This window comes from Megalops cyprinoides, chromosome 4, assembly GCF_013368585.1.
Source record: "Megalops cyprinoides isolate fMegCyp1 chromosome 4, fMegCyp1.pri, whole genome shotgun sequence".
NCBI lineage: Eukaryota > Metazoa > Chordata > Actinopteri > Elopiformes > Megalopidae > Megalops > Megalops cyprinoides.
Window position 1 is genome coordinate 28,458,300 of NC_050586.1, and position 27,777 is coordinate 28,486,076.

Genomic DNA, 27,777 nt, shown 5'->3' on the forward strand with positions numbered 1-27,777 from the left:
CATGTTTTTAAAAGCTCATTGAACCTTCATAAAAGGAAGTTTTCTGCATAGATTTACACTTCATATCATATTCTATGACAATATGTATTCTATATCTATGGTACGCATTACGACATCCTGGCTCCTTATGGTGGTTAATGGATATGCTTTCATTAACTCAACAGACGATACAATGCAGAAAGCAATTTTTTGTTCAGTGAAACTGAATCATGAGATCTGGTTAAAAAAAAAAAAAAAAAACTTTCTTTCAATAGTTAGAAAAAAATGCAGGTCTAAAGTGACAACATGAATCGAATGCCTTTTAAAATGCTTTAATTATATATCTAGGTTTTTCTAAAAGAAGCAAGAAAACAGCATCTTAGTATTGTAGGTGGAAGCCCTCGAAAAAAAAAAAAGTGACTAGCGCACAGTGAGCTGCATTCAAATGAATCAACTGGATAAGGCTGCATTTGAATTAGGTTTGTAATGACCTCTCCTGGCATTCCTGCTCCCTTCGTCCATCAGGGCTGTGCCTGTCTGTCTGAGGACGCTCCTGCTGAAGGGTCAGAAATGAAAGCGTCTTCATCTTCAGCTACGTCAGTGTTTTCTCCACCCAATGCACCATGCATTGTTTTTTTTTGTTCTGGTCCATTTTAATTAATTAGGTTTGACAGAGTTGTTAATTGAACACGGGTCTGTATTTAACATCGCCTGACATTTAATTAGCTCAGAGTCCTGCGTGAAGGAAAAGTGTTGTTAGAGATGCTTTTGTACTAATAAAAAGGTACAAGTAAAAGGCATTTATTTGACATGTTTTGCTAATATCCACTCCTTAATACAAATTTAGGGTAGCTGTCGTGATAAAACTTAATTAGTTCTTCATTTAATTGTTCTGGGCCCTAAAATAGCCAATTGAACAGCAAATTAATCTTATCCAATTATGCCGAGTACCGATTTGGACTACTAATTTGTTTCATGGGCACAAATGAATAGAAAAAAATTTGAGGACACCCCAATGTATCTTTATACATACAAGAACCCCTCTATTTACACATTTCTTTCACAAGGTACTAACAGACAACCCTCAGGTCAAAACTACCCCTCATGTCAAAGATAAGCCATTCAGTGAACAGCTCAAAGAAACACAAGAACTCAGCTGGACCATGGCTAAAAACCACTGACCAACATGTAGCCTACAGAACAGCTGCAATATTTCAGTATGCTTGATCTAAGCATTTGCGAATACTCACATCAGTATGACGACTGCATTTAGCTTTAACAATGTTTCTGAAAGCAGGGAAGTGTTCTGGAAGTGTGGCAAAGGTGTTCTGTGGCCCTCAGGCAGGAGATGCGATGCTCCATAACAAACGCCCTTTGAGACAAGCACCGCTATTTATGTAACTACTACCCCATTCTGTGGTCTCCCCATCACCATCTGTCAGTTTTTTAGGTTTATACATTAGTGTCCAGCTGGTCAGTCATAGCGGTTCCGATTCGGTACAGTAACAACAGCAAAATAAAAGTGGGTGGGGTGGTGATGGGGGGCACTGGGGTGATCATGAGACATAACGCAGGGCATCAACACAAATGGGATCCCAAAGAATTCGGTGCTTTCAACTGTCTGGCCTCTCAATAAACACACAGAATGGCTCCTGAGCGACTCAGCCAGCTAAGGCACGTGTTCCTTGTGTGGGCTGAGCACTACAGGACAGGACTGAGCCCAGCTGTGTCATGTTCCGACAGTGACCGGGAGCCCACAGCAGCGGAACAGGGGGTGGGTATGTCTGCCAGGGTCCCCTCTTTGCACCATTTTCACTTATGGGTTGCTTACATGATGACATCCTCTGTATTTGCTTCCTGGTGCACCATGGGAATTGTAGTGTGGACAATAGTCGGTTGGCATTGACTACACCCTGAGCTCCTGTGTGAAGACAAAGGTCACAGAAAGACAAGTCTACTCTACCAGTGGCACTCATGAAAGTTGGATGGAAAAGGGGGAAAATTGTTTCAAATCCTCCTCATTTGTATAATGACCAAATGCATAATAAATGCAGTCATCTCACGATCTGGGATATTTCCAGAATGGAACGCAACAGACAGCACGCAAAGGAAAGGGTTAATGTCCTTTAGCAGAGGCGTGGTAAGACAAAGAGACACACACACCACTGTGTGGCTGCGTGTAACTGCCACGCCCTGACACCTGCTGTGTCCTGAGCTGGATTCCTGTGGAGAGACCTCTCCACAGGAAACAATGAGAGGAGCTTGTGATCACACAGACTGCTTTACCTCCATGTAAAAATCCTTCATATTTTTAGCTTTTTAAGACTGGACCTCATCTCACAAGAGCCGAAGCACACATGTGCGTGTGTGTGTGCTTGTGTGTGTGAGAGAGAGAATGACCTGGAGGGAGGTTACTAGAAAACAGTACCAGTGTCCATTTGTTTACCATGTATACAGAGTAATCTCTACATGATGACATACTAAAATCTTAATGAATCCTCAAGGTACTGAAACAGGCCCCTGGAGCAACTTTCCCACCAAACCTCAAAAGGCCAGTGCCAGACATTACTGCTAAACTGCCCTACTGAGTCTCATTTTATTAGTCTTAAATTCAGTTTCACTCGAACAAATATAATACTTGTATTGGACAGGCCAGTCAGAGCTCGGCAAACCACAAGAAAAGCTGGTTCTCAAGTTATATTTTCTGACTTTACTGTATACACCAAAGCATACCCCTAACACATTAGTTGGTTTAGTTGCAATGTCTGCAGCCCCTGTACAGGCCCAGCTCTCAGAGCACGGAGCTGTATGTAAAATGTCCATCACTCGTAGTCATTAGAAAATGGACAGGTTAAAGACACTGATGTGGTGGCAATGGCTCTTTCACTAAAGGACACGCCCAAACATCGTGACTGCCCTGCTACTCCCAGAAGAAGAAAGCCTGCACAGAGAATGATTGTGTGCCACGCTTGAAGAGGGACCCCCCCACACAATGCTGAATGGGCAGCCCATCTCTACAGCATTCCTGAAGGAAACACCTGACTGGTAGCCTTGCAGTTACAGACATCATGGCCTTGTGTTTTCACCCCCCCCCCCCCAAAGTACAACCCACTGCCCCTCTACTTGGACTTATAAATGAAAAGGGGAGGGGGGTATACTTGTACAAATAAATCACAAAATATGGAGACAGGGCAGGAGCCACAGTGACCACAACTGGACTTCCCAGCCCTGTCTCTCCTTAGCGAGGGTACCAACCTCATCAACTCTGTGCAACAACACGCACGCCTGGGACCTCTGGAATTTACCAGAGAGCAAATACCTTCTCCCACTGCTCATGTCAGGCACAACAGAGGCTCAGTTAAAATGAATACGGTTCCACCAACTCTGGTTCCACAGGGCTACGGAGTTTACAAATGATAGCCTGACAGCAGGTTGCGTCTGCTACAGTGCACTTTAGCGTTCAGGTCCAAAGCAATGCAGCAGGAAGGCTTCTAAAGCTAACCTTTTCATACACATCTATGAGAACGAGGGAGTGAGCTAGGCGTTAAGAGCGTGAATCAGTGGAAACAGTGTGCCACGTCTGTACTAGATGAAACTGAAATGCACTTCCACTCGGCTAACTCTCCACTGGCTTTGCATAAGCAGACCTGAGATCCCGGCAGCCTAAATATTGTACAAACAATCACTACTATGATAGGTTATAACACAACTGACCGACAATATGATATTGTAACAACTATTATTGTAACATAGCCTAACGTTTACCTTATGCATTACTTCCATATTTGATAAGGAGATCTGGCTCATAGTGTTAAATGGAAAAATTACCCTCTGACACACAAAACAAGATCCCCACTTCCACTACATGGCCTAGATTTTTTGATAGAAAAGAAAGTGTTACAGCAGAAAGAGAACAAGAGAAGACTGGTTTAGGAAGAGTCAACTTTTTTTCCTCTTTTTTATTTGTGTTTTTTCTTTTTCTTTTTTTTTTTGCTCAGATCTATTCCAAACGCTGCTGTAAGTAGCTTAGTGAAGATCGCTGTGTGTAAAGGCAAGCCCCTTAGTGAAGCGCACACAGACAGGGTTCTCTGAGCAACAGAGCTGGAAATAAGAGGAGACCCGTCGGATAAAAATGCGTCAGCATGTAGGTGTGAAAGTGCAGCGAAGTATGAGCAAAGAGCCAACAGCGGGTATGTGCAGCACAGGTGAGCTTGTCTGCACAGAGAGACTATAGCACAGGCGAATGCACTGCTTCACTGCGCACAGAGAATACAGCACAGGCAAATGCACTGCTTGACTGCACAGAGAGCATACAGCACAGGCAAATGCACTGTGAGCTTGACTGTGCATAGAGTACAACACAGGTAAGCCTGACTGTGCAGAGAGAGAGTCAATTCAAGAAAATCAGGGAAGCTTAAGACTCCAAAATTCCCCTTCAAAATGGAAACCCATGCAACGGAGAGGTGACTGTCTGGAAAAAAACATAAGACCAAAAACGAAAGAAGTACCCACTGTGCTTAAATGCCAAGCACTGTTCTTTATGTTATTACTATAATCAATCACCATCTTATCACCCTAGCTTGACAGTGACTTATTATTAATATTATTATACACTTAAAAATTGAAAAGTCTGTGCTTTTTAGTTATCATTTATACCTGAACACCTGCATCTTGAGTCATTTAAAAATGCAAATCACCGTTGTGACTTCGCTCATGGAAACGTGTATGCAACCTTACTGCCATCAGGTTTTTTTTCTTGTCCCACTGGAGAGGTAAAAGCCCCTCCTTTCCATAAACCGACAGGTAAAAAACAACAACAAAAGGAAAGTTAGCGCAATAAAATGTCAACTTTTAAGCTCAACCACGGAAAATTTTGCTTGTTCAGTTTTCAACGGCCCCAGGCCATGGTGGATTGTGCTCCCTCATAATTGGTAAATCTGTCAGTGAAAATCTGAACACAGTTTCTTAGTAATGAGATGCATCTTCAAACACTGTCACAGAAAAAACGCTTAACGATGGTGAAAGCAGTTTTGTTGATTCCAAGATTGTTTAAACCAACAGAAAATGTATAGGATTTTTCTTCATCACACACATACACAAACACATACAGATAAGGACACCTTTCCAAAGGCTTCTGGATGAGGACTGAAAAGGTATTTAATACTCAACGGCCTACCATCCAGTTAGTGTTAGCGTCCTTTGTCAATTCTACAACAATCGGTTCTTTCTGGAAGACTTAACAAAAAAAAACTAAATGAAGAAGTAAAACATGTAGAATCAAAAACAAATCTCAAGTGGTCGTGTGAAAGTGGCTGAAGTGCTCGTTACAGACTGAGAGAGAGAGCCCTGAGGTATTGAAGTACCTTGACGAAGGCTAACACGCCTGTTTGGCGGAAATGCCTTTGTCTGAGAAAACACTGGACACGGATTTTCATTATGAAGGGGAATCTAGCCCTGGCGGACCATGGCTGACCAATCACAGAGTCCGGCCATTTCCCACGGGCCAGGTTCACCGGGGTCGGGGGAGGGGTTACTGACCTGACCTATCGAGAGTCCAGCCGCACCCTTGCAGACGGAAACATCACACGTCACTGACCTATCAGAGGGTCCAGCCACTTCCTGTGGGCGGAGTGCTTCGCACGTTACTGACCTATCACAGAGTCCAGCCACTTCCTGTAGGCGGCAGCAAAGCGGCTCTGCTCAGGGCTGCGGCAGCTGCTGAGGGTTTTGGCGATGAAGCTGTGCTCGGACGGTAGCCCGGGGCAGGGGTGGAGGGGACCCCTCTTCAGGCGCTTGCTGTCCCGGGTGTAGCCCCCCTGCTTGCCCCCCTCCGGAGCCCCGTCCACGTCCATGGCCCCGCCCTCCCCACCTCCCGCGGGGTGGCACAGTGGGCTTGACTCGTCGGCGTGGTTGAGATGAGTGCCGTTCTGGGACACCTCCCTCCTCCAGTGGTACCAGAGGAAGAAGGCGTGCCGCCTGTCATGGAAAAACAGGGTCTCCAGTCAATGCCAGGCCTCACTGCCTCCCTGCTCCCTCTCCCCCGTGGGACCTGCTACAGCCTGCCTGAATGATGGGACAGCGAAGCTCCAGGAAATCCATCATGCACGGAGCTAACATGTCCTCTCTCTCAACTGACCTCACAGTAGAACACTACGACTGGTTCAAATCAGCAAATCACAGACATGACCCCCCTTCATGACCCCCATCACAGTGCCGTATTTAGGTAACAATCGGGTACCAAACATTCTCCTTTTTATCCTTCTGAAGAAGCACCAGGGGTGCTGCAACGAGAAAACCAGTCATCAGAAGCTGCTGACTCACCGATTCACACTCGACCTCTAGTGGGAAAACCTTGTTACTGCATCTCTTTGATATGGACAGATAGACAGACAAGCAAACGGCATACTCCTTGAAGCGAGGGTAGCAAAACACTCTTCCTCTGCAAAAGCGTTTGGTTAAAGAAATGAGGCACACAAGGTCTGTCAACCTTGTATTTTTTAAGATACAATTTTACAGAAGAACCTTTTATTAGTTTATTTCAAGCTAGAGTCTGGTTTGCCTGTAAAATCAGACAGGCTGCAGTTTGGCAGTAAGCAGACAGTAACTGATGTGGATGGAACTAGGAGGACTGACCACAGTTTGACGTGAAGCTGATTCTCAAGGACAAAGAAGTGGAACTAGGCAATGCATCTGAACACAGGAGGAGCTGGAGTTCAGAACACCCACCATTCATGAGCTTTCCATCTTACACTGAAACACTTCACCCTGCCACACCACTGCTGTTTTTTAATACAAAAGACTGCTGGCAATCAATGTTCCCCACCTGAGTGTTTAGCTGTAGCCTAAGCGGCAGTGCCTCAATAAAAAATTTACAAGATTTGAGAAACATTAAACAGTACAGACCAGCCGCAATGTCTGTGACTGTCCCTCTGAGCGGCTGAGGGGAGATTAAGAAACTGCTAACTGGCATGCTAATCGCCATAAATCAGCGGCCCCTTGCAGTGCGGTTTCTCTCACCATGCGAAACCATAAAGGCACAGAGGCGAGCCTGGCACCAGCTGCATTTTACTGAGACGGAGAGAAAAATCACTCTTCCGGATCCTTCCTCACTGCGCTATACAGTGCTCCATCACGCCATGAGGCAGATCCAGAAACGCTGATTCACCAGAGAGACCTAGCCCTGAGCCCAGCGGTCATAAAGCACCGCTTCCCTCTCGAGGAGAGATGGGTGACTCAGCCAAGACGTGACTGGGTTTTGTGAGTTGGGCCTGACTAGGATCAGGACCGGGTATGACTATGATCATGACAGGGCCCAGCTCAAATCAGAACCAGGTCTGACTATGATCATAATAGGGTCTAACTCGAATCAGGATTGGGTCTGACTATGATCTAATGGGGTCGAACTCAATTCAGAGCCAGATCCAGCTAGGATCAGGATGGGGTCTGAGTAGGGCTTGGCGGTATATCGGCTTTTTAAGGTATATCGATATATTTTCAAACATGATTTAGGATGAGACAATACCATTTATATTGATATAGTCTGCGTTACATAACCCGTTTCTTCCGCAAAGCTGTGCCAGTGTTTGCATCTCTCCTCTCTCACACTCTCCACGCAACCCCACCCCCACTCTCCCTCTGCATCTGCGCGCAAACCCGGTGTTCTGTCGATTTGTCCTACCTTATCGAAATGTCCTACTGTAGCGTAGACTGATAGTCATATGTATCGATCTTTGCTACCCTATCGAGACATACTACTGCAAGTAGGTTGTGCTACCTTAGAAGCCAAAAAATTAATAATTCTTTTGTACGTTATCAGAAAATAGTTCTAAGCCAATTACATTATTGTTTTCATGAAAGCATCCAACAACAATTTCGAAAATGCCTTCAAGTAAATTTGAACACTTTCGCACGTAACTTAATTTTTATGCTATGTAGCGTGCATTATGTTACATAGTTTGTTATGTTTTCATTAGCATTATTAAGGTTCTCATTTTTTTCAGTTAGCATTTGCTATACTTTTTTGAGTTAAATCATTGTCTCCTCAAAGCTAAAATTAGCTAGAATTTCTCCAATCTAGTGGCTAATCACACTGGTGTGACCGTATGCGCGAAAGGGTTAGTAATACACATAGCCTACTTACAATTTATCCATCACATAAACTGTATGTATTTCGACAGTCTAATTTACACGCTGACATGTAAATCTGTAGTCTAGTTTGTCCATCAACACACTCTAATCAATACCAATGTAAAACTTTTAAATAGCATATTTTGATATTCTAAACCTTATCAGAAAAGACTACCAGGATATAACCATAGAATGTTCTGATATACCTGAAATACCTTATCAGAAAATGCTACCTAAACTTATAAACCTATTTTAATGTAATATAGGCTATTTATTTTAGGCCTGTATATTTTTTCATTTACATGTTCATATGTTGTGCAGCTGTATATTTTCAAACAGGGTAGGCCTGTTATTTTTGTTCTGTTTACATTTTGATTGTTATTTGCCCAGCTGTGTTTTGTTAAGCAAGAGAGGAAAACCTGTAATTGTACTCTATTTTAATCAGTCTGTTATTGTTGCTGAAAACAAATGAAGGAGCATTCACAGATAGGCCTATTTTTATTTAATATAGGCTATTTTATATAATTTTTCATTTACATATTTTGCAGCTGTATACTTTCAAACAGGGAAGGAAACCCTGTCTTTGTATTTTATTTTGATCACAGTCTGTTTTGATAAAAGTGCTTGTGACATCTCACATGTGGCTTTGACTTACAACTGAACATTTAGGCCACTTTGCAGAAAAGACCGAGATACATATTGTGTATCGCCATTCAGCCTAAAAATATGGAGATATGATTTTTGGTCCACATTGCCCAGCCCTAGGTGTGAGTGACTGGGTTAGGTTGGGAGCAGACTCACCTGTGACACCACAGTGTTTCGTGTCCCGGGTATGACTCGATCAGGTCCGTGCAGAGCTCCATCTCCTCCTCGAACAGCTCAGACACGGCGCTCCTCTGGCGCTCGTCACCGCCGGCCGCGCCCTCGCCGTTGGCCCGGTGGGCGTAGTGCGGGTCGGGCGAGGGGTGGGGCGGACGGGCCGACGCCCGCTCCGCCGCCTGGCTCAGCTCCCCCACCAGGGACTTCAGCAGGAACTGGCGGTAGTGGAAGCCGCTGTGGTCGGACACGTGCATGGACACCCACAGCTTCATGGAGGACAGCTCGTCGTGGAGAATCTGCAGGATATGCAGGGTTTAATGGGCCCGTTGGCATTCTGCTACCTGCTGTGCATTTCAAAGGACTGCATCATACAATGCCCTGAACACACACAGAGCACACAAGGCAATCAAGTGCTTCTGAGCCTCTGCTTAAAGCAGTCAACATCTGCAAGCCTACTAACTTCTACAGGAAGACTGAGACTACAGGGAGGTAGCATTGTATGTTAACAATAACATCTGTCATTTAGTACGTACATGTAATTAGAATTTACACTTTTTTAAAACCCAACCAAGCATTTTTTAAAGGTCATTTTATCTATAGGAACGTCAAAGTGCGTTTTCATGTGTGCATACAACAAGCACTGATTGACAGGTCTCAGTACGTGCATGAGATAGTGAATGACTGATAGGTCTCAGTGTGTAAGATAATGATTTAGTGAGATAGTGACTGACTGACAGGGGTGAGTGTGTGTAATATACTGATTGTGTGTGAGATAGTGATTGATTGACAGTAGCCTCTGTGTGTGAGATGGTGACTGACTGACAGGTGTCAGTGTGCGTGTGAGAGACAGTGATTGATTAACGGGTCTCTCAGGACAGGTACCTTCAGGTTGCCCTTGGCCATGTTCTGCAGGACCCAGATGCGGTGGGACCAGGCGTTGTAGTTGCTGGGGTAACGCCCGGCGGCCTCGGTGCACACCTTCATCTCCTCCTGCAGGATCCTCTGCAGCCTTTCCGCCTGGGGCGTCCCCTCGCCCTCGCCCCGCTCCGCCTCGCCCTGCGGACAGCACTCCCGCAGCACCTGCTGCAGCACCCAGCGCCTGCGGGACACGCAGCACCCCGCTCAGCACCCCGCTCAGCCCCCCGGCCCATGCATCCCCCCACCAGCACATTACTGCAGTCTCTGCTCCACATCAAACCACACAACACTCCACCTCCCCACGGGGATTTCCAGTGCGCCTCGCTTGTACTAGCAAAGCAAGAAAAATAAGCTACTCCTGGATCTAGAAAGGTACCGTACTTTCATATCCATGGCAAATCGTTCTCTTCATAAATCCCATATCTATGGTCAGATCAACTGCAACTAGTCATGTGTATGTATACTGATACATATGATCAGATCCTAAGCACAGCATCACGAATGTTAAGATATCATTGGTCAGAGCCACAGCAAATTGTAAGTCATTGTAACTGCATTTTGCCCACTCAGGCAACTCCTGGCAACACTGCAAGAACATCAGGTGGGTTTCACAAAATAATGCATTTAATAAACATGAACAATAACGATGTGCAACTCAGAATGAAGACAGACTAAACTTGTTGTAAGCTTGTTTAAAGAATTCACATTAAAAGCAGAGGTTTACGGTGAGGAGGTTGGACCATGCTACCACAATAAGAAGGAGCAGTGAGCAGGACGTTATGAAAGGGAAAATTAAATGGGAGATGATAAAACACACTCTCCCACAGGGGACTGCAGCATCCGTAATGGGGAGACGCTTTAAAAAGGGGCCTGCAGGGAACGGGGAAAAATATGAATAAATGAATGCATAAATAAATAAAATAATGGGGAATTCATGAATAACCACTGAGCGGGGAACACACAGCACTGGCGGAGAGCTCAGTGAATCTCCTCTAAGCGGCGCTAAATCCATTTTGAAGCAAGTGTCAAATAAGGTCTTAAGAACCTATTTATTTTGTTTCGGTGCCATATAAAGGCCCCTAATGACGAGACTTATTTCTGTGCGTTGTGTTACGGACTCCCTCCTCACATGTGGAATGCTCAGCCATGCATAAAATGACTTTCACACCTAACAATGACATCTATGTCAATTAACAATCAAAATTCGGTGACAATCCTGGCCGCGCTGCCACTGCACACTGAGGGATTGTCATGTAAATGAGGGAGGGATGATGCATCTTCTTTTAGTGTGCACTGCAACAAGAAGACACATTACAGAGTAGAAGAAGGGCTTCGCTTTATCTTGTTGTTGACATAATAATGATTCGGATCATTTCCCTGGCTTATGCCTGCTCTAAATAACAATCTCTCTCTGCTAGCCCTGACTCAGAGCGTGCACAGCTTGCCCTGAGGAGCCGTAGGTCTGTGTCACAGGGCAGTCATGTGACAGAGAGAGGGCGAGACTGACAGAGAGAGAGGGAGATATGGGCATCTCGTCTGATCCACTCTGCACCCAATCACATCAGCTCTTGCTGAAGAGTAACGGAGCCAGCATCTTCATCCTCGGACGACTTCTTGAAAAAGGAAAAGAAAAATGCCCTAGTTCTGCCGACCCTGCCTTCAAATTACATAACTGCACTTTATCATTAATATTTCAGACAGACTTTCTGGATGCCTGATTTTACACCATGGGAATTCACAGAGAGAGAGATTGCAGAGAGCACTTTACCTCTACACTTCTGAACGCGAATGTATTTACAGCTGTTACTACTATGGTGCGTTTAAGTGTTTCTTTAAACATTTTTTTTTTCCCTTCAACAAAAATTTCTCACTCTCAACAGCGTTTGTGCAGGCATAAATGCACTCAGTTAGTGTTCAAGGATGAATAGCTTCTGGCGCTCTGTGAAGGACTGGTCAGCTTGACAAAGTTACTGTGAAAATGTGCTTCCCTTTACCACCAGAATGCATCAGTGAAATGATCACCGTTTATTTCATGTACTCTGACTTCAGGAGACCAATCATTCCACAGATCAATGATAAAACATACAGCTGACAGCTAGATACAGCATAAAATCATCTTTCAACTTGACAACACTCCACCTGCTTAAGACCTCACCAATCATTAGATCTAGCACTAATGGTCAAAATGAACTTTCATGCCCCAACTTGATCAGGAATACAGCATTTAGGTTAATTCTTCTAAACTTTTTTTTTTCTTTTACCGCAACCATTAATGCAAATGCCACAAAGTCTTCAATGACACACAAAGCCACTCTCTTCATTGCCACCTGATTCAGCGGTGCTCAGGCCGGTTTACCCCTAACGAGCCTGTAATGAATCTTTCACTGAAAGATTCACTGTGATATTTACCATAATCTTCATTACCACAGTTTTGCTTGGCAGTGATTTCCTGCAGACATGCCAAGATGAGGGCTACTATAGCCAAAGCTCAGTGCTGTCAGATTCCTGCCCACATAGGGCGTTCATTCGTGTGGATATGACAGTACGATAAAGGCTTCTTTTCGACCAAGTATTAACTGCCCTCTTTAAAAAGACTGCCTCCAACCCAGTAAAATATGCTCCATTTTTTAGCAACACGTCACTGGGACTATTGTGGCTACTTTCTAACTTCTGAGTTCTACTTACTTCATTTAGCACCTCGGATTAGCAAGATCTCTCCAGAGCATGATATGGGTAAAGCAGCATTGCCCCTGGGATCCAAATCCAATTCCACCTGCTCTTGTCTCAGAACCACATGGTTCTAGGTACTGTTCAAAGATTACTAACTACTGCAAGTCTACAGCAGGAAATGGATAAGATGTCAGTGGCCCACATGTGCACACACAGATTTAGACTCACACACTAGGACACCCATATGCATACACATGCACATGCATACAAACATGATGACACACAGACATGCAAACACACACATAGAGACATGGACACTCACACGGACAGACACAGAGAGACAGGCCCAAAAAGCCGACCACACCAAGCTCCCCCCACCTGTGGATCCAGGTCTCTGGGCTTTTGGGGAACTTGGTCAGCGCGAGCTTGCCCAGGTATAGGTCCCTCTCTGGGTTCAGGACCCCGCATTGCACCAGCTCCTTCCTAAAAGAGGGGAAAAAGGACAAGGGTTCCAGTGCTTCCAACCCCAAGAGCTCTGCAACTCAACCACAATCTGCTCTCCAGTCACACAGCCACTGTCCCCTGTCTGTAGAATCAGTGTCAGTCCTGCGGGAATATGGCCAACAGCCCCGTAGGGGCAGTAATGCTATGGTTACTGCAAAACAGTTGTCACTTATTTGTTGTTTCACAGGCCACCTACTGTCCCACACAAAATCGTGTTACTTTAGTTTGGCCTCAAGAAATACCACAGTGCAATCATACCCTCCTTTCTAATCAATATGGCTTCACAAGGAATTGGCAAGTCTTTTTTTAAATCTATGCTTTCATTACAATTATAAATGAACTTTTCTCTTCTATGTTGACAGTTTCAGCCCCTTGAGAAAGTACTGAAATGCCAAATACAACTTTAGGCCCATGTCCATTTTTTAAAATGAGTGCTCAAAGCTATGAATAATACATTTTTTTCAGCTGGGTGACTTTTAGTTTGGATGAGGAAAGTCCTTAAGTTTCCCATTAAAAAAATTTTTTTTTTTTTTTTTTTTTTTTTCCATGAAGGAGAAAAGAGTACAAGCATTCACTCAAATATTCTAAAATTGGTACGGAATGTTTAAGGTGAACAGCAAGTAAAAGCCACCAGTTATTCCATCCCGTTCAACTAACTAGTTTTACACAGTTAGTGGGACTAGTTTGGATTAATTCAGATACTATATTTAAAAAGTAAACTGCGCAAAACATTGAAAAATGGTCTACCTTTCACTTAGGAAACAGGAAGCACACGGGAAAGTGCGCTTTTTCCCAACACAAACACATCTCTGAGACAGCATATACAGTCATTTTTGGTGATGACTGCATACTGGCAGTATGACATGAATATTTTAAAACACGTGAATTATGCTTAAAAACAGCCGACAGCTTGTTTCGTGTTCTCAGAGCTGCAGAGATGAGGCTGCTTTTGTACAGAGCGATCTCCGGGTATGCCGCTGCTGCTTTCACACGGCCGTGACAGAATCCGCATATAGGCGCTTCCGTGAGAACGGGAGGACAGAACTTCCTGCTCACATCTTAACTGCGCCTGTCCCAATATGACCCTACCCAGCCTAAAGCGCCAGTTGAGCTCACAGTCACCTGGATACAGTAGACACCTAGACACCTTTTAAAGCGATCCGATCGCCTTAATGGCAATATTTGGACCGAAGCATGACCAGAGGTCATGGTTGCCACTTTGTATAAAACGATGACACATAAATGGGTTTAATCGGAGCTGCAGTCACTTCAATCAGTGGCACAAAATAAATAACCAACCAGCCTGGAAGGGCAAGCTTTTTCCCCCAAAGGCAGCGCTGTGAGGTCGAGAGCTGCCTATTCTGCACGCCAAACACTGACTGCTGGGCAGTGGTGAGCACCCGTCGTTACCAGGCCTCTCATTCAGTGTGGCGCAGAAGCTGTGCTCTTAATGAAGGATAGAGGCCAGGGCTCCGCCATGGGCAGGGCGCTGCGCTGAGGAGGTGGCTGAGGTGTGAGGCAGCCTCTTACACACCACCACACTGCTGTCTGACACACACAGACCAAGCCCTGAGATACTCCATTACTGACTCCACAAACACTGAGAGGGCTTTTAAAAACCATTCATTAGGGGACAAATTCAAAGCCGCGCTGAACAGAATGAAGCTGGGGGGGGGGCGGCATGGGGCTGAGCTCAGATTTATGAATGGACTAATGAGCGCAACTGCAAACACGAAATTAAATTTCATAGCAATGATTTCCACAGTTCCAATTTTTGAAGCAATGCAATGTATTTATGGGCCCTAAAATAGGTAGGTTTTCATTAACAAGCAAATGGCAATAAAAAAAATTATTAAAAACTTTAAGCAGTGAGTTTACACCACTCAAGTACAGTGTGCATTATGCAACACTGCTAAGCAGGGCAAAAGAAGAGGATTTTATTTCTTTCTGGATTAACAGAATATAGATGTGTTGCTGCAATCTGATGTAACACTACCGCACAAAGCAGACAAGCATACTGTGTGCAATGCTGAAGATAGCATCAGGGACCTGCCTCTCACAGCCTCTACACCCCTGACCAGCAGCAAACCTGCCTGCTTTCAGTACACAAACACAAGACCAAACATGCAGATTTCTTTAGTGTTCGTCTGCATGTTACAACCAAGCTTGGGAGTACATGAAATCTGAACCCTATCCTAGAGATAAAGACAAAACCGACCCTTGAAACTACAATTTTATCCTACACATCAGAATTTCTATATAACTATATTGTACCTAATGAAATCATATTCACTTTGGCTAAAGGGAGACCGAAAGCATCTATAACAGAATCGGTGTTTCCTTGAAATGGATTTGGTGTCATCCAGTGTGTGAACGCTGGATCAATGCAGCCCTGACCTTCGCAGTGTGACCTTTCACCTACCTGACATTCCAAGCAGTAGTGAAGTCTGGGTTCAAGAGCAGCAATGTGCAGGTGATGTCTACCAGAGCTGAGAGACAGACAGAGAGATAGAGACAGACAGACAGTGAGACAGAGATATTAATACATCCGATCTAGTTATTCAATGTAACTACAGGGAAGGCAGAGACACACATTTTACAGTGTTCAATAAAAAGGTTGTCTTCGAAATGAAAATGTAATGCTTTATTTATGCCAAAACTCTCTGTGTTTACAGAACAGCATGTCACCAGTGCCTGTCATCCCTCTCTGTTCAGGATATCGTACTGGACTGGACCAATCAAACGTGGCCATTCTGAATGTACGGCAGCAGAAATCTCCCAAACCATCATCCCACTACAGCCCCATAATGCACTAGGAACTTTAAATCATTCAGCACATCAGTGTGACCAACTGCACTATCACCTTTTTAACAGCGGTTATTAATTTACCATAAAACACACAGAGAAAATGCACTGAGGTATCACGCAGCTAAATTAAAAGTGCAAACCTAAAATGCTTTCGGGAACTTCACAGAGTGAAACTAGGGTAGTTCATCTAATTCCCCAGGATGGCATTACCGAAATAAAACTACTCAGAAAGCACAAATGTGCTTCTTCCATATCTTCTTTAAAGTGATCTCATCTCTCATTTATTAATGTTTCTTAAGCCCACAAGCTCCACCTCCTCTGATTAAAGCTGTAAAACCCAGAACCAAAGACTATCCCTTTATTACCATTTCAAAACTCAGTAATTTAATATAAAACCACTTGAATGCACAGATGCCGACAGTTAGCTTTTCTGTCTTTCCAGTCATAAGGCATAACCATTTTATTTTATGGTTACAATAAGAGTATAGGGGATATGTATGCTTAGATGAGTAGAACCTGAAATTTCACCAATAGAAGTGCACTTCAGTTTCTTTTCCACCAATAGATTTTCACTTCCCTGCTCTATTCACCAATTATAAGTCTCTCACCCTGGCCACCTAAAGAAAAACACAGCTTTGCCCATACATTGAAGGCATGGAAGCTACGCAGACATTGACAATCTTATTCTTTAAGACCCTTTCACAGCACCGACAACAGGGGCATTCTGGGAGTTTTTCAAACACTGGCCGGGAATCCTGCAGCCTCTCCCTCAGCTGCTCTGTCCACCCAACGTGTGCCACTGCTGCCTCATCAAACAGACTCACGGTGTCACTTTGAGGCCATGCATCTCTGCTATTCAAATGCCCTTTTGTGGCTCCTCTTCACCCTTTCAACACAGATCTTCGCCTGTAGACATTCATGAAGGACCTGCAGTTGCAGATACTGAGAGAGACCAGCTCTCACAGACACAGAGAGTGACCAGTGTTTGCAGACACCGAGATAGACCTGCACTCACAACCACTGAGAATCCGGCATTCCCAAATGCTCACAGAGACCTTTGCCACCTCCTTGCCATTTCAAGCATGCCCTGAGAAAGTGAAGGCTGCACACAGGCCATGTAATTCAACATAACATGCAGTGGTGTGGCTTTAAGACGATTAAAACACACAGTCCTCCACAATGACAAGCTATAATCTGTCCCATCTGGAACTCTCTCTAATGCACCATCCCGAATCTGCCAAAGCAACACATCAGATCACTTTCTTCCATCAGATCACTAACAACAATAAGACTGTCTGACCAAATAAGAAAGAGCTGCTGCTTTTGAATGTCTGCGCTAAGCATACGAGCGGCACCGGAAGGGGCTCGTGCTTTGATGTGAAGGGCAGACCACGCCGGCTGCACGCTGACGCACGTCCATTAAAGACGTCTCTCAGCGGCCTCCTCCCCAGCTGCGCTCTGCTCTGCCTATTTCTGTCTCCACGCTCTTTTTTTTTTTTTCCTTTTTTCTACTTTCCATCTCCCTCCATCCGTCCTATTTCGGTCTGTTTGTTCTGATGTAATTTTATACCCTCCTGAGTATTGAAAAAAAGGAAAGGTAATAAAAAAAAGCTGGAGAAAGGAGGTGGGGGAGACGTGTCTCACCGTCCCGGTCCAGCCACTGCTTGCGCTGTCTGTAGAGCAGGAGCTTGTTGTGGACGTAAGGCAGGAGGAACTTCACGCACCAGCTCTCCACGCCCAGGTTGTTCTCCACCAGGACGATGGGGCTGCGGTTGTACCTGGCTTCTGGGCAAGGAATGAGGCCTATCTCATTGCTGCGGAGATGAGAGACACACACGCACACACAAGGGAATGGAGAGAAAAGTGTTAACGGACTGCAACTGGTTTGCTGGTCACCCCCCCCCCCCCCTCACTCACTCACTCAGCCAGTCTTCAGAGTGTGAGTACATGTGTAAGCAAATAAGTGACACTACCATTTCTAAGGCTACTTCTTCTGGTCAAACCCAACACACCCCCCACAGCACCTCCCCAAATAAACTTCACTGCATAACGCACACTGAGTCTGCTTCACTCAAGCAGTCGGAACAGGGACACCTCCCACCCTTGCAATGCAGAGGAGACTGCCGAAACCGGTTTGTGTCCACCCTGGGCTTACAGTCTGCTTGTGTTCACAGACATCACAATCTGTACATTTTTGCTGCACTTTTGGATTGGTCTTTATTGTACAGATCAGCTTTTACAAAGGACACGCAAACAAGACTTTCACACAAAACTCACACAAGTTTACGGTCAGCACAAACAGTACTGAATATTCAAAAAAAATAACTGCTTCTTCATGGACACAGTCCATGAATTTAGAGCAGGTTATATGGAGATGCACTAATCTTTGTACCACATGGATCCTTCTATCTTACCATCGTCAATTTGAAGTAAAGATCAAACAAGCTCCAAACTTAACAAGTAAGGGGACACATTTGACCTCTTTGGCAGAAGCACAGCACATAACAGGAATAAGATGTGACCTTTGGGATGGGTCACAACTCACAAGATTGGCAGGATTTGGAGGTGGGGGGGATTTCTCAACTCTGGTGCAATGACACTGTCCTACATCAAAATACTCAGAGAACAAAGGCTGTGGTCCTGCATATTTTCTATGGCTGATATGCAGCTGAAAGTCAGAAACCCAAGACCAGGAAAATACCAGCCCCATTTCATTTTTGTTTTCTTTTCAGAGGATTGAAAAGGTTGAAAAGGGTTTCTTTTTCTCTTTTGAAAAAGGTTTCTCAATTTTCATGAGTGGGTCTGTCCCCCAATCAATTATTGAGCATCTCTTGGGGACGTGACCACTTGCATTAAGTGGGCACTCGTGGCTACATGGTTATTTTCACTTGTGTGACAAACGCTTAATGGATTGCGAGTAACAGACGACGGAGCTATTTCCCCCATTTGTACAGACAGCTGTGAAAATATGCCGGAGCTATAATCTGTGCCTGTGCGCGCAATCTTCGGCTCATTCTTCTCTGTTATGACAACACATATTAGATTTAGCCTATAACCTGAGATTCACAGCACAATAGCACATAAAATGTTTTATTTCTGCAGTAATGGAGAAGCTAAAGAATCTCAACGCATTCGCATGAAACACGAGCACAGCACCCACCCAACTGGCTCTGAATGTTAAGACTTGCTTTTCAAATAGGTCATAACTACACAAGCAAAGTCAGTGTTAATGTGGTCCAACCTGTAACGTTAGTTCTCTACATATCGCTCTACAATGTTCTTAAATAACAATAGAAACACTTTCCAGGATGACTTGTGATATGACAACTATAAACAAAATTATCAGCTAGCATCACAGTTACCTAACTACAAGGAACAAAATGTTCCACAGAATCTGCTACAGAAACTTTATTTTATTGTTAGCTTTGAAATTAGTTAGTTAGCTAGCTAAATAAGTTCGGTGACACTTAGGTGCTTACCTGGGTATCATCGGGACGTAACAACTAAGCTCGCCAGTTTACGCACAAGTAACGGCAGCGGGAAGCAAGTCACGAGGAGTTGCGATCTTCGGCTATCAGACAAGCTAGTTGAGTAACTCGCTTGGCATATGCTGTGTTCAACTAAATGTCACCAGTTAGCGAACTAGAAACCATTTATTTCGAATACTGAAAATCTCACAGGACACTGCATAGCGGGCTTTGCTAACAACCTCGGCTGCCGGCTACTTAGCAAGCAACCCAGCTAGCTAACGTCAGGTCACTGGACATCAACCTTAAATAGCTAACGTTAGCTAACCAGCTGGCTACGTTGGTTGCAGCACCCAGTTACCTATGTTAAGATAGCCAGCGAGGTGTTTACTCTTTGGGCACCAAGTTGTTGTGCAACTTTCTTTTGATAGCTACCTAGAGTCTAGCTAGCCAGCCACATCCACCCAAAACTGCCCCAGCTAGCCCACACCGTTCGCTTGCATTGGCATTGCCGTTTTCGGGCTTTTTAGCCAGCCAGCAAAGCTAGCGTTTCGATCCATATCCACGCTTAGCTTGCTTTGGGTAGCTAGCCCCCTAGTTGTTGCTTGCCGGCTATAACTCGTTAGCAACACGTACCGTGCAATGTTTTCAATAAAGACGTACCCTTATTTATTCAGGTTTATACTTACATGTTGGGATTCTTCTTGAAGGCGTTGTTGATATCTTTTACAACTCTCTGTACCAAAACGTCCACCTCCTCTTCCGACTCTGCCATTTTTCAGAGCGCCAATGATGTCAACTACAGCGCGTTACATCCACATCCGGGTAACGGCCAAGGAAGCATGGCCCCGCCCATTATAGTGTTCAGTCGCCCCTGCCCCAATCGGAAAGCTGCAGCATGGTGGAACGTCAAAGAACGCCTCCAGGCAGTGGGTCATGTATATGTCACACAAATCTTCCGTTTTACTCACGGGCATCAGTGAGAAGCTGACGCTGCGCAGATTCGCTCTACCACACGTTATTTGGCCAAGCTCACAGGGGAAACATACCTTTCCCTCTCTCTATATGATATAAAAGCTAATGAATCTGCTCCGATTACATGCGTAAACCGGTTTAGATCAATGCTGCGCGTTTTCACTTGCCTGTCTACTTACCCTGTTTTAGCTGGTCAATAAAGAGCTCCGACTCATTATGTACCTGCAGCATGATGCAAATATATTTATTCAAAATCAATATAACACAAATAAATAACTTTAAACAAACTTAACATTCATCTTATCAAATGTTGATGAATTGATATTATTGATTCAGAAAAGTGAAGGTTTTTAACTCTTCTTGACATTCTTAATTTTATTACTACTACTACTATCATTATTATTATTATTATCATTTTTTGTGAAATTGCTCTATGGCACGGCACGAGATTTGGTAAGGTATATATAATTTATTCGTATTATTCTTGTTAATATAACAATTAGTTGAATTAAAACATTCGCGTGATGTAGTTATTTTAGCTAAAGAAACTTAAACCAATGAAAGGAAGTTAGCGGGGTTACATTGCAGTTGCCCTTGTCCACTCACCATAGTAACAGCCTGGAGTCATTAGCAACCTCGTACAGGTTTTCAGTAAAGTTTACATCGTTGTCAAGGTCATATAACAATTGCTCCTATTGATCCAACACTTACAATAGACCACAGTTATAATACAATAATCTGTATCTTTTAAGTTCTCTAAAACGCCATATTTTAAAAATGTCAGCCAGTGCTGCAACCATTGTTCAATGTAACGCCGTTGATTGGAGTGTTTAATTTCTGTCAAGCCTCAAAAAGAGCGACAGGAGACTCGGAGACTCCAGACTCGGACTATAAAGTGTAGCCAACGAGGCAACACTCATTTTTTCAGTAATCAACAGATCACATCAGGAGTCGAGATGCATTACAGCAAAGCTACGCTTGTTTCAAACTGGTAAGTTTAGCAAACTACTGTATGTTTGCGTGCTCGTGATTCTCCACTTTCTTCAACGTTCATTGACGGTAAATGACTTTCCGGTATTCTTGCTACTTGCCCTCAACATACCGTTACGAATGCTGTCAATACAAGGCACAGGACCCGTGAGGCCGAGCCAAAGGACTATGATTTAACAGCGTGTCCAGAAGGAGAAAAGTCGTTACATAGATCAACCTACAAACATTTTGGAACCTGTACCAACACTGTGAGTATTCCCCCCTCCCCCTCCCCCTCAGGCAGACAGTGCAGGAAACGTGTGTAATTTGCATACTGTATAAATAATCTTTGTGGAAATCATATTTTATGAAACAAATGTGCGCGTGTACGGGATGCATGACCGACAAGTTGCTTTATTTTTACGATTTTATTATTTCCTTATTTATTTGTCTATTTTCCTACGTACAGGGCAGAGAGAGAGAGAGAACATTTTGAACACTAATTGTATCGGTACTTATTGTGAATGGTCGCTGCAAATTCCCCAGCAGCCCCTGGGGTAGATCTTGTGCTCTACTAATCCGCTTGTGTCGAATAGTAAGGCGCCTGTAAGTAAAGCGCGCAATACCTGTCCTCAGGGCTGGACCACTACTACGGAAGACCAGCTGTCGCACTGGAATCTTCAGAGACAGCACGAGGTCATGAACACGCGGAGATCAATGGTGCAGACAGATCTTTTCCAGTCTGTAGTCTTGGACAGGTAGGAATTGTCCATAATTTCTGGCCCTGTGCAAGATTAGTAGTTTCACAGTGAGCACGTGGCAGCATCTGTACCTGAGCAGTAAATGGATGCTTAGGTTTGTCATCTTTATCAAGTTCCGTGTCACTGTGTGTTTAAAATACAGCCCTGATGATGTGAGCTCAGGGCACCTCTTGGACATAAGAACATTTAGATAATGGACCAAAAACAAGGTTCTCATTTAACAGAAGCAAATGGTACCAGGCAGGAAAGAAACCAAGTAAAGAACAGATTCGTATTGCATATTTAAAACATGTGTGTATGTTCTACCCTCTTGTTCTATTTCAAATTTATAACTACTCCCTCTTTACTTGACCCACAGCATCACAGATATGAATGTAGGTAATATCCCTGTAGTAGATTGGCATTGTTTCTGTGGGATGTATATCAATGTCATCCTGCTTGATACCACAGAAATTACGATAGGCTATTACCCATAATAGGACACAACTTTCAGTTTTGCAGAAGATTAATCCCGAATGCCTCAAACATTCCAAATGTAAAAAGAACTAGATTTGTTTATGTGTGTGAATGCACTCTTTTTCTGTTGTTGTCCAATTGCCTGTACTGTTGTGTCTCACATATCTTCTGTGTACCTGTACTCATATCTTGCAATATTATTTTGAACTGCACCCTTGTAAGAACTGAGGTAACCATATTTTCATTCAAGGACAATAAAGTGATATAATCTTATCATGGAGTGCCAACCCAAAAAGAACCAAATAATTTCAGGGCATATTTATAGTTTTTAAAAGCAGTTGAGTTATGCATTGCTACATTTGAATTAATGTTTTAAGGAGGAATCCACATTGGTGCAAGACTGATCACTGCCAGGTGGTCCTGTGCTAACTCTTTCCCTCGACTGTGTCCCTCCAGGGAGACGATGCGACCGAAGACAGGATATAATGCAGTCTTGCCACGTCACCGTACTGGCCACAACCAGATGTAAGGCATAGAGCACTTGCTAGCAGGAGGGCATGAGGGCCAGCTGACAGGGAGGCTGGTAGCTTTGACAGAACCGATTTAGGCTGCCTCTGTCTCCCTTCTTCTGAGACTGTTATTGCATCTAGTTTTTCAATGAGGGCTGGAAACCCTGAGTACCTGAGCCCCCCCAACCCCCCCGCTGTGGTATTTTCTCCATACCCTGCAGTGTCAAATTACGGCCATCACATCATTTTCCATGACCTTATGTGCCACAGCCAAAGCCGGCAAAGCCCCAGCACTGCAATTACAGATGGAACCTTACAGAACTGCCTTGTAGTAATAACAGCGTCGACATGCTTGTTTCTTCATACTGATCAGAGAGAAAACTCAGGGGCTCTCAAGTCTCAGAGCGAGGGCGCCATTCCTCCAAACAGTGGTGTCAGAATGGCTCCCCCTTGTGGCTGAAAAAGTCAAGCCAACTATCACATAAGCATACCCCATGAATTGTGGACGAGCAAGTGTTAATCAATTAATAATAAAAAAAAGAGAAGATATATCAGTAATCAATGGCTGACATTGTGGTGGTTCTGTAGAATGGCAGAGTGGGGCCTAAGGCCTTACCTAGAGGACTGTGATTTTGAATCCCATGTTGGGCATTACTACTGTATAGGTGTGAACGGTAGAACACTTTACCTGAATGTTCACCGTCATAAATGAAAAATGGATAAACTATGTGGGTCATCCAAGATGAAAATGTCCATGAAGCAAATAAATCACTGTCATTTTCATCACTGTCAAACAATTCTTTCATTGTCGAGGTCATTATTAAAAGGAGTTGTTGTAAGAATATATTTTCTGTAACTGTATCACGCTTTTGCAAGGAGGCATTAGTGACATGGCCATACATAACATTACACATAAAACCGCCAAGACATGTACGCACTCCAGCATTTCTTACAGCAAGGTGCTAAAGGATTGTATTACTGTAAAGAATGACACTCTGACACACACATACTATTTTTCTAAGTCAGGTTATTATTGAGAAACAGTTTGCGTGCAAGTTTCAGTCTTCTAAAGTCTGTTGACATTACAAAGAGACATTATTTTTCGTAAAAAAAATTGAAGAATGTTGGTTGATGATCTAAGATGAATCAAATGAGGTGATGCTCTGAGACAAATTAATTTCAGTTGCCTCACCATCTGTGACCAGGTGAGGGAGCTGTACAGTTATGGTGTGCTGTTTGACTCCCGTTCCATCAGAAATGAAGTCTTTTTGTACTTTAACCACAGGGAGGTCCTGCTGGGTTTTAGTTTTCTATTGGTCAAGTGACTTAATTGGTACAAACATGAATGGGGTATGTATTTGAGTTTGATTTTGTTTTTCATAAGTTTCAATGGTCAGTTACTGAACTGAATGATGTATCAGGTTAGGTGTATGCCATCGGTATTGTGTGTAAGAGCAGGGGTAGAATCAGATGTGATTTGCCCCATCTTTACGTACAGCACTTTCTTTTCTATCAGGGAGAAGCAGTTAAGGGAGTGGGCTTATAACCAGTGGGTTGTGGGTTCACATCCCACATTATGCCCTTGAGCAAGGTGCTTATCAATAATTGCTTCCATAAATACCCATTTGGATATATGAGTGCAATGGCAGTCATAAGAACATCTAAGTAATAATCACCTGAAAAATAAAATAATCAAGGAACAGCAAGTGAGCTGCTTCTATTTTTTGTCAGAAACACTTTGGTTTCCTTTTTCTTGTAAAAAAGATGTTCCATTCTTAAAAAAACAGCTTTCAAAGAAGGTTGCATAAGAGATGGAGTCAGAGCGTGGAAAAAGTGAGGGCTTACTGGTACCGCAGCAGTCTGGAGGGCAAGGTCGAGGAAAACGAATCTTTTCCTGCTGCAACACTGTCTGGGCACACACACACATGGCAGATACCGCCGGTGCATTTTACACACCACACGGCCCGTATTCTGTACCACTTTCAAGCTTCTGACGAACATCCACAAACGCCAGGCCTACAGATCGTGAGAACACTGTTGGCCATCCTATAAATTGTTGCCGTGGAGCTCTTTGGGAGCATCGTGGGTATATATGAATAACACTGTTTTCCATAACTCATGTCATATTTTTCAGGCCCCTCTGTGTGAAATGCTCCTCAGTTTCCAAACTGTTTTGATTGGGCCACAGTAGGAGTTCCACAGACTGTGGGTCATGTCCCACAGTCTGTAAGAAATGGAAGGGACTGGAGTGTGCAGTCAGATACATGTGGAGAACAGCTCACTGCATGTTGTGCATGCCATTCAGTTGCCAAACAAACTTATGTTGTGTTTGTAAACCAACTGTTTCCATAATTCCAAAAATAGTTACGGTGAGTGTGAGTTATCACATGCATCTCTTCGTTGTACATCCACCACTGTGTTCTGCCATGTGGCCACATTCCTCCCTTTAAAGTATTTAGCCAGGTGTCATTTCAGGACTACAACAGACGCAGTTGATGGAAATGTAGATGTTAAAATCCACCCAGACCGAATCTTGTTTGTAGTTTTTAGTGGGGAATGTACTAGTCCAGTTCTCACCAGCTATGGCCCGCAGGAAAGAAATGGGCTCATTACATTTAGTGGGTTATGAGCTTTGAAGAGCTTTGGAATTAGAGCTCTGAACCAGGGTTCTGGGGACCCCTCAAGGGTCCAAGAAGAACATGAAAGGGGTCCTGCTAAGGGAAAGAAAATAAATATCAGTGGAAATCATATTAATCATGGTAATACAGCCCACTTGTCAGAGAAGCCTTTGATGGTATCACATCACTGGAGAGGCAAAATCTCCAGTTAAACGCTATACTTAACTCAGTGTTTATTTACATATGAGCACTACAGAAATGGTTAATGTAAAGATAGACTCTTTGCCAAGGGGGTTCTTTTGCTGTCTTTCTATGTGGGGGTCTGGGCTCACCAAAAGGTTAAAAAGCATGCTTTGGTCTTATTGAATACTGTACATCTTTCATTTCAGGGACTTGAGGACCACATATGGCCTGGATTATCTATCTCCTCATGTCTACAGCAAAAAAGAAATTGTAAGTTATGCCATCAAGCATAATTACATATTCATGAACACATAAATGCTGTACATACACTATTTATATTCATAACTCATGTCGACAGAAATACCTGTGTAGTATATTATTAATTATGTCTGGCTCATGGAATATGATCATAATGTATGACCTCATAATGTATGACTTTTTTCTCTGTTAGTTGTCAAATGGCAATTTGACATAAATGAAATATTTATGTTCTTGTTTGGTTGAGCCTTGGATCTTACTGCAAAGTTAATGTTTGTATGCTATCTGTGATCACTCTGTGGTGGTAGCTGTCTATTGAGTAGTGCATTGAAAAAAGAAAAACAGATGTGCATTTTCAACTGATCCTATCCACACTACTAACAGAATGATTTATGTCTTTATTGAACTGATTTTTTGTTTTGTAACATTTTGATATGCAGAGTGCATGAGAAATTTGCTGAAGTAAACCCTTAAAGCCGAAGCAATTTTTTATTGGTATATCTAATGGGTTGTCTTTATTTTTTTCCCCTAACTGCGACCAGATGTGTAATATCGTTTCTAAGTCTCTGCAACAGGACGCAGTTCAGAGCTTAGCCCTCCTGCCCAAAGGACAACATACGTTTCACTTTAGACTCTTTATTTGTTTCAAATATTCATTCCTCATTTTGAAGAGGAAATAAAGAATAAGAATTATATTGCGTCAGTTTCCTTGCGTTGAAATGAGGCTTCCCTCCACGTACCTACTTCAAAAGGGACAGATGAGTATGTGGAGTTAACACGCCCATTGACAGTAGCCTGAGAGGTTTGAAGTTGTGTTGGGTATACATATTATTATATTAGTTGGGTATGTGTGTGTGTGTGTGTGTGTGTGTGTGTGTGTGTGTCTATAAACACTGAAGCTGTGACAATGGTCGTGGTGTTGTAAAAGTGCCAGGCTTTTGGTGCTACTAAGATTTCATAGCTTTGTTTGCATTAATTTCTGTTTTATACACAGATCTATCCAATGTATTCCCACCATTTCTCTCTGGGCTTATCCTTTATTTGATAAAATAAGAGAAACCACTGTGTCCAACCTCAGTCCCTCTGTCATTTTTCCAGAAGGTGATGCAGGACCAACCGGATGGTGCTGCCATGTTCAGGAAGCGCGTGTCCCAGTTCACGGACACAGCGGATTACCATCGTTCAGGCCGGAACACGTGGCAGGATGAAAGTGGGGTGTACGGACCCAGAGAAGCTGGGATCCAGGCCTCCCAGCCCACCAACCCCATCTGCCAACAGAGTGGCGCCCCCTGATGGAAAAGCTCTTGCTTGCAAAATGAAGCCTTTCCGTCCAGATCCCAACTGTATCACTGCAAAGCATTTGTCATTGTTGTTCCTGTATTTTTAAAATTTGGCTGTAGGTTTTGGGGGTTTTTTACATTTAAGATGATGTCCTGAATAAGAGCAACTGTTCCATATGAGGTGGTTGAATTTGGTTTTCCAGCACCCGACGGAACTACACTTCTCCATGGTTAACTGGGGGAACAAGAGAACTCTCCATTTCACTGCATGTCAAATACGCTGTGGTTTTATGATTAAACTCCTGTGATTTGACTGCCAATCCAAATTAGAGTGTCACCCTCTGGTTTTTCTTCTACCACATATACTTAATTTTAGTATGTTGAGTATTTGAGCTACTTCGAAACTAAAGAACGAGCATGTCCAGACACGCCATATCTTGGCCAAGGAGGAGGTGTTTTTTCTTTTCAGTTTACAT

At 43.6% G+C, this 27,777-nt stretch overlaps 2 protein-coding genes across 2 annotated transcripts; one reads left to right on the forward strand and one right to left on the reverse strand.

Moving 5' to 3' along the window:
* Window positions 1–409: 409 nt before the first annotated feature.
* ptar1 (protein prenyltransferase alpha subunit repeat containing 1) lies at window positions 410–20,079 on the reverse strand. Its single transcript, XM_036527201.1, has 7 exons — window positions 19,982–20,079; window positions 17,470–17,639; window positions 15,440–15,506; window positions 12,892–12,996; window positions 9,808–10,024; window positions 8,908–9,221; window positions 410–5,955 (listed from the first exon to the last, which is right to left on the reverse strand). Exons 1-7 carry the CDS (start codon window positions 20,065–20,067, stop codon window positions 5,622–5,624), a joined length of 1,293 nt encoding a protein of 430 aa, XP_036383094.1. The 5' UTR covers window positions 20,068–20,079; the 3' UTR covers window positions 410–5,621.
* A 1,144-nt stretch (window positions 20,080–21,223) lies between these two features.
* On the forward strand, window positions 21,224–27,314 carry LOC118776447 (protein C9orf135-like). The gene is made up of 6 exons (XM_036526805.1): window positions 21,224–21,258; window positions 21,394–21,505; window positions 21,873–21,994; window positions 22,910–22,978; window positions 25,970–26,033; window positions 27,120–27,314. Exons 1-6 carry the CDS (start codon window positions 21,224–21,226, stop codon window positions 27,312–27,314), a joined length of 597 nt encoding a protein of 198 aa, XP_036382698.1.
* The last annotated feature ends 463 nt before the right edge of the window (window positions 27,315–27,777 follow it).